At 39.2% G+C, this 15,983-nt stretch overlaps 1 protein-coding gene across 3 annotated transcripts in view; it reads right to left on the bottom strand.

Moving 5' to 3' along the window:
- Window positions 1-1,744: 1,744 nt before the first annotated feature.
- The window catches only part of Rif1 (replication timing regulatory factor 1), a 73,838-nt gene continuing 59,599 nt past the window's right edge, over window positions 1,745-15,983 (bottom strand). For 2 of the 3 annotated variants that reach the window (XM_042683386.1, XM_042683387.1), the window contains exons 31-36: window positions 9,492-9,635; window positions 9,180-9,257; window positions 8,975-9,090; window positions 6,208-6,361; window positions 3,956-4,064; window positions 1,745-3,522 (exon numbers count right to left, since the gene is read on the bottom strand). In XM_042683386.1, coding sequence (XP_042539320.1) covers window positions 3,308-3,522; window positions 3,956-4,064; window positions 6,208-6,361; window positions 8,975-9,090; window positions 9,180-9,257; window positions 9,492-9,635 — 816 coding nt within the window. In that variant the 3' untranslated portion in view covers window positions 1,745-3,307. The remainder of the gene's footprint in view (window positions 3,523-3,955; window positions 4,065-6,207; window positions 6,362-8,974; window positions 9,091-9,179; window positions 9,258-9,491; window positions 9,636-15,983) is intronic. The other variant, XM_042683388.1, reaches the window with a different exon arrangement.

Here is a 15,983-nt window from a genome sequence, read left to right as displayed (position 1 = left end):
GCGCTTGCCTTGCATGAGTAAAGCTGGTATAAAACTAAGTTAGCTATGCTATAAATGAAATCAGTATTGGTGCACTGTGGAACCTTCTTTATGTCTTATCTATATGCCTACTGCAATCTAGATGCTGGTTTAGTTAGAGCCCGCCAGGTAGACTCTTTGGTAGAGGTAGTTCTCTGAAATCGCTGGGGATTGACTTCTCATGAAACAAGGTAGCCTTTGTATTAGGGAAAGTTTGGCCTCAGTTAGAAGAGTCTGAGGGACTGAGTCATGTTATCAGCCTCTCTTCTCATGGTCCCCAGGGGCGATAACCCTAATAACTGCCCTGGCTGGCATACTTCTACTCTTGCTTCTGACATTAACTGTTGGTCTCCATGGATGATGACCTTGATTTCAGCTATTGCTGCCCACCTTCTTATCCTCCTGATGCTATAAACTGGCCCTTGTGTAATTAATGCATTAATGTCATTCATACAAGAGGATTGGAGCTGTAAAATTAATGGTAATGAGAACTCAATACGGTTTCATCCCAATAGAAAAACTGAGTCAATGATTCGACTCAGGAACAAGCCAAAGGGGGGAGTGAAGTCGGCGCTGAGAGGAGACTCGAGCTGGTACAGCTTCTTTCCAGGCTTTGCCTTTGTTTTAGGGATTTTAACTCGACCTTGGCTCCAACCAGCCCAGTTCTTGGAATGGGAAGAATGCCTCTAGGTCCCCCTCCCCTTAACAACCTAACCCTTGATTGTTAAGGACTGAACCATAAAACAGGTTGTAATCTGGCTCGAACTGGTGACACCACGTGTTTACAGTAAACTCTGCCTATTGGCCACCTGTGTGTGTGTGGTCTGGTATGACCCTACAATCCTTTGTATGTGTTATGATCCCATTGATCACCTGTGTGTGACAAGGCTCAAACTCATGGGTTTGCCTTTAAAAACCAAAGAATGGGGGCTGCTTAGGGTCGCAGTATCAGCTCCCAAGCCTGTGCTGTGGCCCTGGGCGGTCAGTGTAGGAACCTTCTCGATAAAGTTGCTTCCTTATTAACAACTTTGTTGCGGTGGGCTCTGTCACTCCGGACGACTAGGTAGGCTTGCCTGCCTGAGTAAGGGTCTTCCTACCACAACAGTAAATTATTTTGGAACTCCAAACCAGTAACCAACCATGCCTGAGTATTAGTAATTCTTACTTGTTTTATTTACCATAGAAAAGATCTGGAAAAAAGACCCCTTTTTACTAGTAAAACCCAAACATACTGAAAACAAATCAAGAAGTATTAATGCATTTCTAGTATTCTGGGTATCATTCACAGAGGAATCTAAAGAAGTTTCAAGGCAAAAGTATTCGAAAGTGACTAAGCTTACATCATTAAAGCAGTATTTTTTTAACAAGCTAACATTTACCCCAAAATAGCATTTTTAAATACAACCTCACAGAACCACACAATTTGTCTTAATAATAAATCAGTTATTTAAGTGAATAGTAATCATTTTGGTTATATTTCCTGTTGCACGGTTCTGCTCCCTAGAGACCTCATTCTGATAGCAAGTTAAAACAACTCATAGAAGATGTTTTAAAAGGCACGCAGTCATGAAATGAACAAATTTTGACACTGAACTGCAGATACTATAGTCATCTGCTAACTTTCACAGACAGGCTTACCCACTATCTTCATCATTCTTACTCGTTAAATGATCATGTTGAGTCAGATGAACATGGCAGTTAAATGGACAATATAAACCACAATGAGAATTGTTTTGAAAAACCAGTAGCTTTTTTTTCTTTATTGGTTATGCCTTCAAAGTACATTCTTGATTCAACAATCCCAGAACTCCTTTTTAAGACCACTCTTGGTATATAAATATCACATTTATATCCAGAAATATACATGATGATGGATTATGAAAAAGATACCAACTTTCTTCAAGGCTGGCAGGAGGTATCTAACTTGCCAAATAAAGGAGACCTTAAACTAGACATGATTAAAATTTCTGACTTGATGAAGAAGTATATTGTTCAAAGTAGGGTTTAAGTTAAGTGTGAAACTAGCATCACTTATCTATTGAAACAAGCTGGATATATTCTCATTTAAAAATACAGGAAGTCAGGCACTAAATACTTATGTAAATTTTACACATTTTAATTATATAGCCTATTAGTTTTAAACCAGAGCAAAACATATATATAATATACATATTTTATATATATGTTTCAAATTTCTTTCAAGTTAACTTTTAGGTGTAATTACGAATAACAGATAATCTCTAGACTTCTTATAATACAACTTGTAATAAAATATCCAGACTAACTCTCCATTAAGAAGAAATGTAATGAGGCACACTTTCTAATGGCTGGCATCCTTTTCCAAACCAAAAGAAAAAAAAGGTAAGGGCACGAATAGCAAAGCTGCTGTGAAACAATTTTCTCATTCCAATAATCTTACCCATTTTGAACAGTCAGATAAACTCATGTTTTAACTAAGTACAATCCTATTTGCTCATTATTTGTACATACAGAATCCTATACATTTCTGCAGCAAGCCCATGAAGCACTCTCCATACTGGCATTTCAGTATTATATACAAAATGTTGCTATTACACAGAATCAAGGTATTCACAAGAAGCTGCAGAAAAACTCACACTGTAGATGAAAGCTAAACTTTATAAATTAAAACAATGTCATCTGTACATAATATACAAAGGGTCATGCTCCTCATAAGAATAAATTTTCTATATACCATGTGCCATCAAAGCAAATTTTCAAAGGCAGATGCTACTGCCCAAACATTTGCTAATGCAAATAGAGGGAGTATTAGTAAAATCTGTGATAGTATTTTTAACCACCAAAAGGCTCAGCCTTTGGTATTTATTTCAATATCCAAAGGTGAAATCTGTGGGAGAAAGTTCCAAAGTAGCAAAAAAAAACTACTTAAACCCAAGCACAAGGATGAGTCACTTTTGAAAATGTTTAAACCCCTTTATCACTTCAGTAAAACCCAAATAAAATACTCCAATATCACATTTCACTAAAAGAGGAATTTTTAAGTATGTGTGAAATAAATTGCTTTCAAAATCTTGTCATGACACTTAAATTTCTTGAAAAAACAAAGTGGCCAAGAAAGCATGTGATCAGGGGTATCGTATCTACCAAACTGATAAAACTCACATAATGGTACGTACGTCATTGCCCTGCAGGGTTTAAAATGTTACCAACTTTGTAGAACCTTCTTCTAAAGTAACAGTATTTAAGAATTTTATTTCAGTAACTAAAAAATTCAGTGATATTTTTAAAACTTCAATTTTCTTACATAATATTAAATAGAATTTTCATTAGCTGATGATTTCCAACGTGATTGTAGATTTCTTATTATCAAGTTTGCCATAGTACCAAGTTTCTCATGCATTTCAAATAGCTGACTTCCTGAATAACTGTGGAGATCTTCTGAATTCAGTTGAAGAGCAAGAGCACTAATTTGTGCCATAAGATTTTTAGATAATGGAGTTTCTAAAGGTACAGGATCAAGCAAATCTGAGGGAAAGGGAGAAATAAAAACAAATAAGGTATATGCCAACTAAAATTTACATTGTATATTATCTCCAAACAGAAGACGAAAAATTATGTTTAGATTTCAAACTGAGAAATGCAAAATGAGGTATATATACCAGTCCAAGTGAACAAGATGTCCAAAAATGTGCCATAGCTTACTATAGTTGGCATAAGTGGACAATATTAATTTTTGTTAACGTAACTGAAATGAAATGGATCCCATGATGAACTAGAAACTGCTAAGGGAACACTAGAAATAACTATAAATTTTCCTACACCTGGCACTGAGGACAAAGTAAAACACACTGAAACGTGAAATTTGTCATGTTCAAATTAAATTAAAATTAAATGCATAACACGTTCTCAAGAAAAGTTAGTTCACCTTTTAAGTAGAATTGACTATGCTAAAATATACCTGAGGCTAGTTTTTCTTCATCAGTTGAGAGAGATTTATTTTCTATCCCATTTACTGCCTTGTCAGAAAGGTCAAAAACTGGAATCTCTTCAAGTCCACGAGACTTCACCTTGATTATACATTCAAAACACAAATCAAAGCTTGTTTTTAATAGTAAGCATGGCACAAACATGCAAAAGGAAGATAGGTATATGAAATATGTCAAGACATAACAAGCATTGCTAAGAAATCACATTCCAGTTATCCACACAACAAAACAGCTTCTCAAACGATTCGTTCAAGTCACAATTTTCAATATTACTTAAGAAAAGAGTACTGGTAGCTGAAAGAATTTTATTTCCCAGTTCAGGAATGTGGGGGAAAATCTCATCAGATATTGTTAATATATTCTTCTGAAAAGAACGTAATTTTCACACGGGGAGTGAGATTGATTGGAATACATTTTAAACATCCATGGAAAAGTTGGACTAAAATTTCACCTTGTATAATAAATGTAAGGTTAGTGGTACAGCAGGTAATCAACATTCATGAGGCCTGAGTTCTACTTTGCCATTGTCAAAAACAGAATATAATTTCTGATTACTCTCTAGGCTATGGACCACTAATGAAAACTAACACTCATGAAAAACCTTCTAACTCTGTCAATGGACTAAAGATTTAAGTGGGTTTAGGGAGCCCCTTAAAACTGAAAGTATACATAATTTTTTTCTGTATGGTTAAGAATCTTAAGTTACCGGGCTGGGAAGGTGGCTCAGTGGTAGAGCGCTTGCCTTGCGTGCCTGAGGCCCTGGGTTCGATTCCTCAGCACCACATAAGCAAAAAGAAAAAAGCCGGAAGTGGTGCTCTGGCTCAAGTGGTAGAGTGCTAGCCTTGAGCTGAAGAGCTGAGGGACAGCGCCCAAGCCCAGAGTGCAGGCCCCACGACCGGACCCAAAAAAAAAAAAAGAATCTTAAGTTACCATTAAAATGTTAAAACCTTCAATGACCAAAAGATGCTTATGGGCAAAATGTAGACAGGGATAAAAAATAAATCACAATGGGTGCCAGTGACTCATGACTATAATGCTAGCTACTAAGGAGGCAGAGATCTGGGGATCACTGTTAAGACGCCAGCCAGGACATGAAAAGTCCATGAGACTCGCATCACCAATGAATTACCAATTTGCTGCACTAGTATGTCGTCTGAGATGAAACTCTTTAAAGAGTAGCTGCAAGGACTATGATGCTTTCTTTAATGACATTTCCACAGAATGTTTCAGTAAACTAAGTAAACTAAGAGTATGGATAAACAAAAAAATTACCACCACAGACTTTCCAGAAACCTAGACTTAGTTGTGTAAATTTGGAAAATAAATTCTAAAAGCCTTAATTTGCTCACTAATAAAGTGGGGGTAATGAAATACTTAAATCACAGCAGTAGTGAAGATTAAAATAAATATTACAAATACACAAGTTTCAATAAGCATCTTACAAGAAGAAATATTGTGCTTTCATTATTATTATTGTATTACTGTGACATTTGGAAAAATTACCTGTAACAATGTACATAAATAAAAAATAAATAAAAAAAGAATTACCAGAAGTAGAGCTATGACTAAACTGGTGGAATACTAGTCTTAAGCAAAAGCAGCTCAGGGACAGCACCCAGGCCCTGAGTTTAAGCTCCAGGATTTAAGGGGGGGGGGGGGGGGGGGGGGGGAGAGAGTATGTTTTACAACACAGTGTTTATGCAACACTTGTTACATATGTTTGCAACATGTTATCTAAAATATAGGTTAACACATAATATGTACGTATTTTTCATTTGAACATCTATTATCTAAGCTTTTATGAAATCATGGAATTCAATAATGTATTTGTCTCAGTACTGGAGCTTGAATTCAGGGTGGTGGGCAATATCCCTCAGCTCCTACACCCCCCCACCGCCAATCAAGGCTGGTGCTCTACCTTTAGCTACACCTCCATTACTGATTTTTTGCTGGTTTAACTGATGTTCCTGACTGTCTTCACACTACAATCCTAAGATCTCTGACTCCTGAGTAATAAGGATTTCAGGCATGGACCAGGCATTTGGCCAAGAGACTGAGACACATGCCAAGCTTCTCTGTGGAATGAATTATTCTTTTGTAACTTATTTTTTATGGAGGTGGAGAAAACATAAGCTAGGATTTTAAGCAATAGTTTATATAGCAACTTTCGTAGTTTTTATTTTTTTTACATGATTCAAGTATTTAGTAACATCCAAGTTATTACCTGTTGCTCATGATAAACTCTGAGAGCCTTCTTTACATTGATCACCTTCGGGGAACGGATAGGAAGAGCTTTTATTTCAGATGCCGTGAGAGTACTCAAATCACCGATTGTTTTTATATTCTTGGCTCTGATAAGTTGTCCTAGGCCTCTAGCCCTGAAAGCGAAAAAATGAAAAATGTAGTTTTGTCTTTATTCTAAAAAGCCAGGCGGCGGTGGCTCATGCCTGTAATCCTAGCTACTCAGGAGGCTGAGATCTGAGGATTACAATTCAAAGCCAGCCCAGACAGGAAAGTCCTTATCTCTTATCTCCAATAAACACTGAGAAAACCAGAAGTGGTGCTGTAGCTCAAGTGGTAGAGCACTCGCCTTGAACTGAAGAACTGAGGGACAGCGCTCAGGCACAGAGTTCAAGCCACATAACTGACAAAAAAAAAGCTGTAGACAGCTGCAATTTTCCATTTAGACTAAGCAATAATCTATAAATAAGCTTATTTACAGAGCCTGCCTTGCCAAGCAAGGCAAGCACATACGTAGTTCCATTAAAAATAAAAATTAGGAGTTGGGAGGTGGCTCAGTGGTAGAGCGCTTGCCTTGCATGCCTGAGGCCCTTGGTTCAATTCCTCAGCACCACATAAGAAAAAAGAAAAAAGCCGGAAGTGGCGTTGTGGCTCAAGTGGTAGAGTGCTAGCCTTGAGCTGAGGGACAGCGCCCAGGCCCAAAGTTCAGGCCCCACGACCGGACACCCCCCCCCCCAAAAAAGATAAAAATAAAAATCAATTCTGGCACGCATGTCTAGCTTAAGAAAAAGTACTGAAAATAGAACAATCCGGTGTGCTTAATACTTCAAAGAGTATTCTCCTTAATGATTTTAAAACTCTTTAAACATCTGTAAATAGAAACTTCAGTTCTACAAAAGTGTGAAAAACCCAGATACAAACCAGTTGCCAGAGAGGCCTGTGAAGAGAACATCTAGAGAGGAACCAGAAAAGAGGAAAGTCTTGGAGCAGGAAACAGACTGGAAAACAAAAGGTCAAGGCTGAAGGTCCCACCAGTATCTGGCTCCATTACTACATCCAAGGGATGGTTATGGAAAGCTCTGCCCCTCACTGCAAATACACTTTAACTATGATGTTTATGCACAAATAGGTAACCTAAGAAGACAGAATTTATGTACAGGTACCTCACTGGATAGGGATATGTGTGTATGCACACGCATGTACATACACACCAGACCTAGGGCTTGAACTCAGGTCAAGATCTAGGTGCTGTCCCTGAGCTTTGTTTGTGTTCAAGGCTAGCACTCTATGACTTGAGACACAATTTGCTTCTGGCTTTTTGGTGACTAATTGGAGGTAACAGTCTCACAGACTTTTCTACCCAGGTTGGCTCTGAAATCACAACCCTCAGATCTCAGGCTCTTAAGTAGCTTCCTGAGTAGCCTGAATCCTGAGCTACTAGTAACCTGCCTTCACTGGACTATCATCTCTCCTAATCTAGATATATCTGCCTGATATTATTTGTAAATCTTCAAAGCTGGAGGTTGATAGTTTACACTTGTAATTTGATGGTGTTTTTTTTTTTTTTTTTGGGGGGGGGGGGGGGGGGGGTGTCAGTTGTGGGCCTGAACTCTGGGCCTGGGCACTGTCCCTCAGCTCTTTTTCTGCTTATGTGGTGCTGAAGAATCGAACCCAGGGCCTCATGCATGCAAGGCAAGCACTCTACCACTGAGCCACCTTCCCAGCCCCTCACTTGTAACTTGAAAATAATGGCTGAAAGCCAGGCAGACAAACCCTAGAGAGTCTTCTCTCCAACTAACCTGCAAAAAACCAGGAGATAAAGCTCAAGTGGAAGACTGACAGTCATGACTGACAAAGCCCAGCAAAGAGCACAAGAACAGAACAAAGCCCCAGTAACAGCACAAAAATAAATACAAAATAAGGGGCTGGGAAGGTGGCTCAGTAGTAGAGCGCTTGCCTTGCATACATGAGGCCCTAGGTTGTATTCCTCAACACCACATAAGCAGATAAGGCCTGATGTGGCCCTATGGCTCAAGTAGTAGAGTGTTAGCCTTGAGCTGAACAGATGAGGGAGAGCACCCAGGCCCAGAGTTCAGGCCCCACAACCGACCCAAAAATAAATAAATACATACATACAAAATAAAAAACATATATATATATATATGAACATATTAGCTTTACAATTTTGATAGACTCTAAACATTTGTTTTTTTTTTTTTTTTTTTTTTTTGGGGGGGGGGGGGGGGGTCCTATCATGAAGCTTGAACCAGGGTGCTGTCCCTGAGCAATACTGCTTTGAGCTATAGTGCCACTTCTGGTTCTCTGGTGGTTAATTAGAGGTAAGAGGCTCATGGGACTTTGCTGCCCAGGTTGGCTTTAACTTTGAACCTTGATCCTTAGATCCCAGCCTCCTGAGTAGCTAGGATTATAGGTATGAGCCTAAAAATCATTTTACAAGTAGAAATGATGTTCATGTTCCTCAAAAAAGATACAGGATTTAACGTGATAATGTATATATAATAAAGTGGCTGAATATAGCACCTGGTGAATACTAAGCAAACATTTATTTTCTTAACATAAATGCCTCTAATTCTTTCCCCTTTGTGGCTGTCTAACTTTTCTCTCGGAACAAAAATGTTGGAGGGATATATATCAATCACTTCTAAACATGAAAACTCTGACCATCCAAATATTCCTCCTAAAAAAGTGGTATTTTGGAATATAATCCAGAAGCTTAAATAACCACTTACCATATGTTTGATGTAATCTGAGGTAAAATGATGTCCACTGGTGCTGCACAGTTCACCAAAGCTGGGTAAACACTTTCTGTTGGGGATAGCATGGATTCTTTGACCATTTCTGTAATCTTAGAATAAATTTCAAAAGCCATTAAACAGAAGTCACCCAATTGAACAGGAAAATATAAAGTTACATGAAAACCAAAGCACTTCTTACTAAACACTTCTTTGAGCTCTTAAATTTAGAGCTACGTGATCCTGGGGACAGAAATCCTTTGGCTGAAGTGGTATTATGCTAGACAGAAGGAGAGAAAAAAACACTCAGAACCCTAAATAACTATAGTTTTACAATTTAATTTTTACAAGACTGAAATCTAAAATTTCAAAAACTTAAGAGAATAACCTACCTAACAAAGTTACTTTTACAACCTCTTCATATGTTACCATGAAGCAAAGAATATATCTAAACAAAAGTTTTATTAAATTATGCACATACAAAATTGTTCATATTTTAAAGCATAGGACTTACCTTAGACTGTGCAGTAGGTGAAGTTTTAACACCTTTTATTGTGGGAGAACTAATTGAAGAATGAGACCTAACAATAGACCTCCTATCAATATCATCTGCCAATCCTGCTTGGTATATTGGATCTGCAAATGAGACATGGCGAACCTGCAAACACAGGTTAGAATTTTAGTTACTAAAAGTTTCTAAAGATGCCATCATAAATTCTCATGCAGTTACTCAAAAGTAGAATTTGGATTTAGAATCTTAAATTACTTTTTTCCCCCCAGAGGCTCTATTGCACAGTTATTTGTCCTAGAAACTGCTTTCACAGGTATACATATTGCAGTTCATTCTAACTACATTTTAAACTATCACAGCTGGGCACTGGTGGTTCATACATACAATCCTAGCTACTCAAGAAGCTGAGGTCAGGGCTGGGAAGGTGGCTCAATGGTAGAGCGCTTGCCTTGCATGCATGAGGCCCTGGGTTTGATTCCTCAGCACCACATAAGCAGGAAAAAAAAGTCGGAAGTGGTGCTGTGGCTCAAGTGGTAGAGTGTTAGCCTTGAGCTGAAGAGCTGAGGGACAGAGCCCAGGCCCAGAGCCCAGGCCCCACAACCGGACCCAGCCCCCCCAAAAAAAGAAGCTGAGGTCTGAGGATTGCAGTTCAAAGCCAGCTTGAGCAGAAAAAAAAAAAAATCCATGGCACTCTTATCTACAATTAACCACAAAAACAAAAACAAACAAAACAACAACAACAACAAAAAGAAATGGAGCTGTAGCTCAATTGCCTTGAGTACAAAAGCTGAGAGTGCCCAGGCCCAGAGTTCAAGTGCCATGACCAGCAAAAATAATAATAAAAATGAAAAGTAAGACTATATTTGCACACCAGTAAACAGGGACAGCTATAACAACTTATGGAAAGTTCTATGGCAGTTACATAATCTGTAGGACATGGCAAAACAAGTATGTAATTCCAGCACTGGAGGGTCTATGGCAGGAGAACTAGGGAGTTCAAAGGCAGCAAAAAGCTACATGATGAGACCCTATCTAAAAATACAACAACAACAACAAAAAAATCTCTGTACAACCTGATTGCAATAACCCATGGGCTTACATAGAGAAAATGTAGTAGAGAAAGGTTAAAGACAGAAATAACTGGATTCTATACATCTACTAATCACTGTTCTAATCTTTTAAAAGGTAATGTCAGTGTTACAGCAACTAGGCAGCAATTTTATCTTTCTTTACCACACTTGTAGTTTATCTGGCTTTTTGTAATACTTAGCATATATTTACACATCAGCATCATCTTTAAGTCCTGATTCCCAAAACTGGGCACAAACTAAACTTACTACCAAGTAGACAGTGGTATCCTAGTGCTAGTCAGTCACTATAATCAAAAAATTTAACTAACCTGTAAAAACAATAGTCAAAATTTTCCCACTGTGTAAGTCTTTGGCTCCTTTGTCAAATACTAGTTGACTGTATGTGGTTTTTATTTCTGGGTCTTCTAATCTGTTCCACTGGTCTTCAGGTCAATTTTTATGCCATTTTTTGGGTGCCAATATCAAGCTGTTTTTGTTATTATGGCTATGTAGTAGTTTGAAAAGTCTAGTACTATGACACCTCATGTATAGCTTTTCTTGCTTTGAATTGTTTTGGCTATTATAGGTCTTTCGTTGTTCCATATAAATTTTTGTATTGTTTAACTCAATAAAGTCATTGGGATTTTAATGGTGATTGCACTGAATTTGTTATCATTTTTGGCAGAATGGCTATTTTTAATCCCACCTATTATAGCCTCTTCAATTGGGAAAACTAGACAGCCATATACAGAAAATGAAAAGTGGATCCCTGCTTATCACCATACACCAACATCAACTCCAAATGGATTAAAGACCTCAACATCAGACCTGCAATTCTGAAGCTACTGCAAGAGAGAAGAGACATTAGAACTTATAGGCACACGGGCTGGGTGGGAAGGTGGCTCAGTTGTAGAGCGCTTGCCTTGCATGCCTGAGGCCCTGGGTTCAATTCCTCAACACTATATAAGTAAAAAGAAAAAAGCTGGAGGTAGCTCTGTGGCTCAAGTGGTAGAACGCTAGCCTTGAGCTGAGGGACAGCGCCCAAGCCCAGAGTTCAGGCCCCGCTACCGGACCCAAAAAAAAAGAACTTATAGGCACAGGCAGGAACTTCATGGATAGAGTCCCAGGGACACGACAGATGGGAGAGATTCCACAAGTGGGACTGAAATAAAGTAAGTTTCTGCACAGCTAAGGACATAGTTACTAAACTAGAAAGACAACCAACCAAGGTCTTTACCAGCAATACAGACAAAGGCCTTATATACAAGAAGCTTAAGAAACCAACCCCTCCCAAACTTAATACACCAGTTACTAAATGGGTAACAGAACTAAGAGACTTCTCAGAAGAAGAGATAAGAATGGCTAAAAAACACATGAGGAAATGCTTATCATCCCTGGTCATACAGGAAATGAAAATCAAATCAAAACAAAACAAAAAACAACCCTAGTTCAACTGGCCAACATTTTGAATTCTAGTAACAACAAATGCTGGCAGGGATGTGGTGAAAAAGGAATCTTACTGTTCCTGCTGGTGGGAATGTAATCTAGTACAACCACTCTGGAAAGCAGTTTGGAGGTTCCTCAAAAAACTAAACGTAGACCTTACCTACAACCCAGCCCTATCACTCATGGGCAACTACCCTCAACATCACAAGCCAGGGTATGATAAGAATACCTGCACATTCAATTCACTGCAGGACTGTTCACAATAGTCAAAATATGGAAACAAGCCAGATGCCCCACAATACACGAGTGGATCCAAAAAATGTGCCATCTATTTACAATGGAATTTTACATGGCCATTAGAAAAAAAAATGTCATTTGCAGGGAATTGGATGGAACTGGAATAAACCATGTTGAGCCAAGATCAGAGAGACAAACGGTGCATGTTTTCTATGATGTGCAGACCTTAAGACTTATAACACACTGGGATATAACAAATTACACAGAATTATGGATAGCAAAGGTACAAAACCTATTCACCTTTTCATATGGTATATAAAAGAAATGTACTTAATATCTGATGTATGTAAAGGTATCTCTGCTGTATATCGCCTCCAGAACAATTTTTTTTTAAAAAAATAGCTAACCTGTAAGAATTTGAGTAATATTTAACAAGGATATTGTCATTTTGGACCATTTTAATGTATCTTACTTTCATGTAAGTGTTCTTCAAGAATACAGTCTACTAATCTTAAAGACACCTGGGCACAGGTGGCTTACACTTATAATCCTAGCTGCTCAAGAGCCTAAGATCTGAGGATCCTGGTTCAAAGTTAGACCAGGCAGGAAAAGTCCATGAGACTATCTCCAATTAGCCACCAAAAAGCCAGAAATGGAGCTGTAGCTCAAGTAGCAGAGTACTAGCCCTGAGCACAAAAGCTCAGGCCCTGAGTTCAAGCCCCAGTACAAGTACACAGTACGCTATGTTGGAAATGAACTATACAACATGTGCGTGGGAATGGGAGGGAAAACTGGGAACGAGCGAGCAAAGGAGTAACATTGTCCAAAAGGAAATGTACTCTTTACCTCTCTGTACACCACATTCATAATGAAAAATTTTAGTAAAAATAAAAAAACAGAAACTCAAAATAAAAGCCAAAATGATGTAATTCCTTAGAAAGGCTAAGCCACAGTTCATAAACACCAGGAAAACTAGTACTCAAAAGGGGGACAGGTCAAAAGGAGGGAGATAAAGGAAAAGAGGCAGCAGGGGACAATGCAGTCATAAAATTCAATGAATACCCTACAACACTCAAGGGAAGGAGTAGAGTTAGAAGGGATGAGGAAAATGATGGAAAGAAATGACATGGGGTGGGAATGTGGCTTAGTGGAAGAGTGCTTGCCTACCATGCATGAAGCCCTGGGTTCCATTCCTCAGTACCACATAAATAGAAAAAGCCAGAAGTGAAGTTTTGGCTCAAGTGGTAGAATGCTAGCCTTGGGCAAAGCAGCTCACGGACAGGGCCCAGACAGAATTCAAGCTGCAGGACTGGTTAACAACAAAGTCAAGATGTATTCTAAGCCGGGCGCTGGTGGCTCACGCCTGTAATCCTAGCTACTCAGGAGGCTGAGATCTGAGGATCGCGGTTCAAAGCCAGCCCGGGCAGGAAAGACCGTGAGACTCCTATCTCCAATAAACCACCAGAAAACCGGAAGTGGCGCTGTAGCTCAAGTGGTAGAGCGCTCGCCTTGAGCTGAAGAGCTGAGGGACAGCGCCCAGGCCCAGAGTTCAAGCCCCATGACCGACAAAAAAAAAAAAAAAAGATGTATTCTATTCATAAACTGCTTTGTTGACTACAACTCCTTTGTACAACTACTTAAAGATAGTAAAAAAAAATATTAAAAAAATACCTTGGAGCAAATGTTTAAAAAAAAAGATTTGAGTAAAGAAAGTGGTGGGAAGGCCTGACTTCAACCAAGGGCATTACATAATAAATAGACATGTTAAACTGAAACCCTTCTGGCGCAACTGTTTGAAGATAATAAATAGCTTTCTATTTGAAGATAATAAAGAACAAAATGAGAGAAGAAAAATGAACAAAAGAAACCACTACAGACTGGCACTGGTAGCTCATCTGTAATCCTACTCAGGAGGCTGCACTCTGAGGATTTGGGTTCAAAGCCAGTCAGGGAAGCAAAGTTTGTGAGACTCTTATTTCCAATTAATTACCAAAAACCTGGGAAGGTGGAGCTGTAGCTCAAATGGCAGAGAGCTAGCCTTGAGCAAAAAAGCTCAAGTACAGTACCCAGGCCTTGAGTTCAAGGCCCAGGGCAGATGGATGAACATATGCCCACAGATGGACACAGACATTATGTCATATCCCTGAGTTCAATGTGTACATGCCTGGAATCCCAGAATTCAGAAGGCCAAGGAAGATCATGGGTTTGAGACCAGCCTGGATTTCTCACAAGATTCTATCTCAAAAAGAGTAAAAGTTTCTAAAGTAGAAACAAAACCATCTAATGTGGTAATCTCTCAATTCTCAGAGAAAAAATTTTCACTGTATCTTGGAAAACTGAAAAGTTGTAAAAAAAACAACTGCCTAATTAAACATAAAGCAGTGAGTTCAAACCCTAGTGCCAATCAAACACGTACACAGAAGTTCTAAGAATGTTAGCTAAGTCAGGCCTGGTGGCTCAAGCCTGTTATCCTAGCTACTCAGGAGGCTGAGATCTTTCCAAGCCAGAAGGCAGGCTGAGCAGGAAAATCCATGAGACTCTTAACTCCAATTAACCACAGAAAAAGGTGAAAGTAGCACCTTAGCTCAAGTTATATAGAGTGCTAGCTCAAGCAAAAACACTCAGGGACAGCAGACAGGTCCAGAGTTCAAGTCCCAGGACTAGCGTGCCTCCCACCAAAAGCAGTAACTAATCCATCATGTTTATATACATATTTAATTTTTCTTAAACTGTCAATGTACATGTATAGTTCATTTAGCACAACCCAAAATTTGACGCTGCCCAAAAACAACAACAACAACAAAAAACAAATAAGTTGCACATTAACAGCACAGGTTTGTGTTGACCCCAGCACACTATGAGTTTGAGGCAGGAGAATTCAAGGCTCTGTGTCAAAAAGCCAAGGGCTATAGATGTAGCTAAAAAGAGAGGTCAGAGCTGGGGCATGGTTCAAGATATAAAACACTTAACATAGTATACTCAAGGCCCTGGATACAATCTCCAGAACCATTAAAAAAAAAAAAAGAGAGAGAACAAAAGGGAAAAACTGGGAGGGAAGGGATGACATTGTCCAAAAAGAAACGTACTCTTTACCAGACTTATGTAACTTTAACTTCTTTGTACAGCACCTTTATAAATACAATTTTTAAAAATTTTAAAAGGGGGGGGGGGGAGAGTGGAGGCTGGGAAGGTGCCTCAGTGATAGAGTGCTCGTCTAGCATGCATGAAGCCCTGGTTCCATTCCTCAGCACTACATAAGCAGAGAGAGTGAAGTGGTGCTGTGGCTCAAGTGGTAGAGCGCTAGCCTTGAGCTAAAGAGCTGAGGGACAGCGCCCAGGCCCAGAGTTCAGGCCCCACGACTGACCAAAGAAAAAAAAAAGGGGGGAGGGGGGCCTGAGAACGTGGCTTAGTGATAGTGTTTACCTAACATGAACTCCAGGGTTCGATTCCTCAACAGAAAAAGCCTGAAGTGGAACTGAGGCTCAAGTGGCAGAGTCCTAGCCTTGAGCAAAAAGAAGCTCAGGGACAGTGCCCAGGACCTGAGTTCAAACCCCAGGATTGATAAAAAAAATAAAAATTAAAAGAGGTATAACATTTGCCTAGTATACTCAAAGCCCTGGGTGCAATCCCCAGTACCATTTAAAAACAGGTGTTGGGGGAGAAGGGCAGACAGCATTTAAAAACAGGTGGGGGGGAGGAGGGCAGCGATGGAGAGACAAAGGGTAAACAAATGAAGCAGTGG

Source organism: Dipodomys spectabilis, unplaced genomic scaffold (genome assembly GCF_019054845.1).
Source record: "Dipodomys spectabilis isolate Male_0828 unplaced genomic scaffold, ASM1905484v1 ptg000081l, whole genome shotgun sequence".
Lineage (NCBI taxonomy): Eukaryota > Metazoa > Chordata > Mammalia > Rodentia > Heteromyidae > Dipodomys > Dipodomys spectabilis.
This window is presented reverse-complemented; position numbering and strand designations above follow the sequence as displayed.